Here is a 5,449-nt window from a genome sequence, read left to right as displayed (position 1 = left end):
GGGTGGAAGTCTTACTACTGGATGACAAGCACGAACTAAGTCGTTAGTTGGTGGACATATATCAAAATTGAAAACCTACATGAATGACAATTTAATTTCAAGCATGTAATGTAATGTAAAGAAGACCATGATTATATGGAGTAGAGTTATATTACACTTATGTTGTTTGACTACATACATTGACAATGTTGTTAAGAGTTATATTAAGGTAGAAGTTCCTTCGATTTGGACTGAAAATATCAACCTAAAAAACACACAAAACTACTTGTATGAATGACATCACATATGGAATTGTAAAAGAAATGTATGTTTTTCGTGCATTTATACATTTTTTAAGACTAAGACACTAAGACAGAGCCAACTTCAATTAGAGAACCAAATTCTACATCCTTTAACACCTTCCCATCAACACTTGCACTTGCAGTCCCCATCGGATCCTGTAAAGCCAAAAATTTAATATACAACTTCTTATACAAAATGTATGAAAGACTACATAATACATATGTTACCTTAATTGTTATTAACATGTCTCCTAGACCAGTGTGCTTGCATGATTTGATAACACAACTTAGGAGTGGGAAAACATCTAACTCTTTCAAACTTCCCAGGAATGATATTTGTTCACAACCACGTCCATCAACTTGTCCTTCAATATAAAATTAAAACATCATTAGACATAAAATTTCGCGGTTCCATTCTAAAAAAATGTGATTGAATATTACCTTGGAATTGAAGGAATTTTTATGCCCATTTCCATGGGTTGGATGTAAAATCACGCTCATAAGTTTGTTGACCTATATGGTTTATAAATTCTTGAGTGTTTACTGGCTGGTCAGAGTTCCGACTAAGAATCATGGCTTGCGCATTACCAGTTGGTCCCGTAATGACATTAGTAGTGGAGTTGAAACGGCGCACATAACTATCAATGTCGTTGTCGTCGATATCAAGCCCTTCCCATGACTCCATTTGGAATGGATGTTTACTTAAAAATATTCAAATATGTCATGCGATATATGTATCAACGGTAGGCACATGTAATGTTTGAAGGAAGAGGGACTATGAGTGCATTGTGTCAAAAAGTAAATGTCATGTCTAATTAATTAAGATAAGATAAATGCAAAGAAAAAATATTTGTAAATCTTTTCTAGGTGAGGTGCAGTACGACTTTCTAAAAAGTAAAGGAAATATGGTTGTTTAAAGCATTTAAGGTGGAAGTATACTTTTGCTGCAAGTACACTTTTTGCAGGCAGTAGGTTGCATTCATAAATGCTGAATTTCCACTTAAATAATATATTGTTGCAATTGACGTAACCAATTTTTATTTCCCTTCACACATTAAAGACAAAAATCGTGCCCTTCATCAAACTACAACAATGTTCAGTTCCATTCAATTTTTTTTCAAACTGAAAAGTAAAGGTGGTTCATTCATTCATAGCAATCCTTCTTCTTCATTGCATTTACTACACACTGAACTTAGCACACAAGCATTGAAGGTATTGTTGCATTGAAGGATTCAAGGTACTCTTGCATTCAATTTATTTGTTCCTTTCTTATTTGTTGCATTCAATTCCACGATGCATTCAATTTATTTCTTCCTTTCTTACCCACATTTTTTGTCTCTTCATGGTGCCCCTATGACGCACGTTGTTGTTGTACATTAGTTATATACATGAATAGGGTTGTTGTTGTACCTTAGTTTCTCTCTTCATGACAATCCAAAACAGGGTTGTTGTTGTTGTACCTTAGTTATATAGATGAATAGGCTATTAGTAACTTTCTGCAAATTGTTAAATAATTTATAAATGACGAAACGAAATTCACCCACACTTCACTAGGGTTGAGCGATTTCACCAAAAGAAACCTTTTCGAACTCTGCCACACTCCGCCACATCATCCTCGCCTTCTTAGGATTCAACGTTTTTGCGCTGCACCTCTCAAGCTTCTTCTCATTTCCCACTGCACCTCTAAATAGGGTTTTTACAAAACAAAATCCCGTGCTATTTCATTTGACAAAAATGCCCCTTATCATGTCAGCTTCACAGCCACCTCAATAAGGTGTAATCTGTAGCAAAGAGGAAACGGGTGTTGAAAAATCATTTTCCTTTTAAAAAAGTGTTTTCCTTTTGAATTCCTTTTTCGCATATGCGAAGGATCCATCGAGAGAACATCGTGGGTTGAATTTGTTTCCTCATCTTAAAGGCATCAAATTTTGGTATTTTTTAATAAAATTACACATTCCAACATTAAAATCTACCACTAGTAAATAATATGTTTAGTATTTGCCTCACTCCATAGTTTTAAAATAATTTTGTTCAATTATATTTATCCAGAAACCCAAAATTATTTACTACACTACAAGAAAACAATCAATTAGCTTCCAAATACTTGCGTGGGCCAACTACGGACGCTAATATCGTTGGACAAATGGCGCAAAACCCACGCAAAATGACATTCGACGCAAAACGAATGCACTTATGAATTTATTATTTTTTTTAAAAATCCAGTTTTTGTTGGTCGCGACCCACGCATATGCGTCAGCTTGCGTCAACCACGACCCACACATGTTTATATTTTAGAATTTTAAAATTATTTATTTAAATTTATTTAATGTATAACATTATAAGAAATATTTTAATATTTAATTCTTCATTGTATTTATTTTAAAATTATTTCTTTAATATTATAATAAAATATTTAATTTATAAATTTGTAATATAAATTATTTAAATTAAATTTATTAAATTAATTAAGTGTTTAATTTAAAATTAATTGAGTAAAAGTAAAGATGTATTTAAATTATTTAAATGTTATATAAAATATTTTATTATTTTAAAGATTATTTATTTTAAATTTATTTGATTTATATATTGTCATATATAAATTAAACAATATAGATTATTATTTGTTATATATTTTAAAAATAACTTTTTGTTATATAAATGAAATGAATTATTTTTGTTGTATAAATTGAATTTAATTGTTTTGTATAAATTAAAGAATTTTTTTTATAAATTATATACAATTGTTTATACATTAAATTTATTTATTTGTTGTATAAATTTAAAATAAAATGAATTAAACTTTTGAAAGTTTTAATATAGTTTTTATTAAATTATATTTAAGCTACATATTTAAGAAAATTTGCATATGTCCCACATTAATAATATTAATAATAAGTATAATAAAAATCATAATATGACAAAAGAATTTGTCTGATATAGTGGTTAAAATTTCTTTGGTCAGTTGAGGACTTGGATCTTGCCCTTTGTGTCTAACATTAATAATAGTTATTATATATAACTGTAGATAATAATAAAAAATAAATAAAAAAGATGAAAATAATAATTATAATAAAATATGTTTCATTATATGTTTAATTCCTGGTTTTCTTGCAAGTAGTGATAGTAGTATGTAGAAAAAAAAGGAAAATTATTTACTATTCTTTAAAATTTGTTTAGAGTTGCTATGTAGAATTTCATTTTCGAAAATAAAAATTATTCTAATTTTTTTAAAATAAAGACAATTTTTGAAATTTAAAAAATATTGGGTCAAAGTTAAAAATGATTAGGTGGAAAAAAAAATCCCAAAATACTTAAAAGAAAAGTGTGAATAAATAGCCCTGTTGTCTCTTCATCCTGGTGACCTCCACTGGAACAGAAGAGCAAGGATAGTAGAATGGAAGAGAGCAATGTTCCAGTGGTTGATATGGAGAAGATTGATTGTGAGAAGGGGGAATGCGAGAAGCTGAGAAAGGCATGTGAAAGATGGGGTTGTTTCAGGATCATCAACCACTCAATTCCACCAACCCTAATGGCTGAGATGAAGAAGGTCAATGAAGCGTTGCATGATCTTCCTTTCGAGATCAAAAAACGCAACACAGAAGTCATTGCAGGTAGTGGTTACATGGCTCCAACTGCAGTTAACCCTTTCTACGAGGCCCTAAGCCTCTATGATTTCACTTCTTCACAATCTCTGCACAATTTCTGCTATCAACTTCATGTCTCTCCCCACCACAGGTTACTCTTTTCTCCATCTTTTCTCCTTCTTTTCTCTCCTTTTTCTCTCTATTATTTACTGCTTTAGCTTTGTTTACATAATATTTTTTACATTTCTTTCTCTATATATCTTTTCCATTATGCCTTATGTTTATCTCATAATTCTCTTTCTTTTTTATTTTTCTATCACTGTAAAAGGAATAAAACATTTTTTTTTGTATAAAATGAATTTTAAATAAAATATAAAAATATATTTAAATCCGGTCTTTACAGCTTCATAAATATATAATATTGAAGATCAAGATTACACGTTTATAAATTATATGAATTAAAAATAATTTAAAAAAAAAAATACAAACGAAGGTTTGTGCCACATTGATTTAGGAGGCAGTTGAATGAATATGTAAAAGTAGTATTTAAATATAAAAATAGTTAATGGTTTTGTAAGTTATCTTAATAAATTTGATAGTTAAAGTTGTCAAGTAATGAAACTTCATTCAACAAATATTTATAAAACTCAGCCACATTGTTTTATATATTTTGTATTGTTTACAATTGTTATTTTGACCCCATTGGCACGTTGGAGAGGACAATTTCTCATTGGCTTTTTTTGAAGTGTGAGTGTTGATTTTGACAGGGAAATTATAGAGAGATATGGGGAAGCAATTCATGGTTTGGCAGTGAAGATAGGACAAAAGATTGCTGAATCTCTAGGAGTTGTTGTTGATGATTTGAAGGACTGGCCATGTCAGTTCAGAATTAACAAATATAACTTCACCCCAGAAGCAGTAGGGTCCGGTGGAGTTCAAATACACACAGATTCAAGCTTCTTAACCATTCTTCAAGATGATGAAAATGTTGGTGGTCTTGAAGTGCTCAACCCTTCTGCCTTATTTCTGCCAGTTCCTCCTTTCCCTGGGAGCCTCCTAGTGAATCTTGGAGACATTGCTCGTGTAAGTAATAGCAACCAACCAGAGATTAATTTCTGAGGCTTGTTATGCTGTTATGGATAAACTTGAGCATGCAATTGTATGCAAATATGCAGGTGTGGAGCAATGGAAGGTTTTGCAATTTGGTACATCGTGTGCAGTGCAAGGAAGCCACCAAACGTTTTTCAATTGCTACATTTATGTTGGCACCAAGAAATAGGAATGTTGAGGCCCCAGAGGAACTGGTGGACCATGATCACCCTCGTCTGTATCGGCCTTTTATTTATAAAGATTATAGGAAGCTGAGAGTTAGCAATAAGATGGTGAGTGGTGAAGCCCTGGAGTTATTACGCTTGGCCTAGTCATAGGAACTAGGATATAGAGGTTGAAGGCAACAGGGTTTAAGAAAGTTGATGCCCCACTTTTTCAGAAATTTATGTATTTGATCGGCAACTGGGGGAAATGCACGTACTGAAACTAAGTTACTGCTAAATAATTTAATGGAACTTGTTGGGAAGTTTGGCA

The 5,449-nt window shown here is 31.3% G+C and overlaps 1 protein-coding gene across 1 annotated transcript; it reads left to right on the top strand.

Moving 5' to 3' along the window:
• Positions 1 to 3,585: 3,585 nt before the first annotated feature.
• LOC137811069 (2-oxoglutarate-dependent dioxygenase DAO) lies at positions 3,586 to 5,449 on the top strand. Its single transcript, XM_068612649.1, has 3 exons — positions 3,586 to 4,016; positions 4,633 to 4,948; positions 5,041 to 5,449. The coding sequence occupies exons 1-3, from the start codon at positions 3,676 to 3,678 to the stop codon at positions 5,284 to 5,286; spliced, it is 903 nt and encodes a 300-aa protein (XP_068468750.1). The 5' UTR covers positions 3,586 to 3,675; the 3' UTR covers positions 5,287 to 5,449.

This window comes from Phaseolus vulgaris, chromosome 2, assembly GCF_051622355.1.
Source record: "Phaseolus vulgaris cultivar YP4 chromosome 2, ASM5162235v1, whole genome shotgun sequence".
NCBI classification, from domain to species: domain Eukaryota; kingdom Viridiplantae; phylum Streptophyta; class Magnoliopsida; order Fabales; family Fabaceae; genus Phaseolus; species Phaseolus vulgaris.
This window is presented reverse-complemented; position numbering and strand designations above follow the sequence as displayed.

Coding starts and splice junctions, on each gene's coding strand:
- LOC137811069 (XM_068612649.1), top strand. CDS start 3,676: ATGGAAGAGAGCAATGTTCCAGTGGTTGATATGGAGAAGATTGATTGT. Junction 4,017..4,632: donor CATGTCTCTCCCCACCACAG/GTTACTCTTTTC, acceptor TGATTTTGACAG/GGAAATTATAGAGAGATATG. Junction 4,949..5,040: donor ATCTTGGAGACATTGCTCGT/GTAAGTAATAGC, acceptor GCAAATATGCAG/GTGTGGAGCAATGGAAGGTT.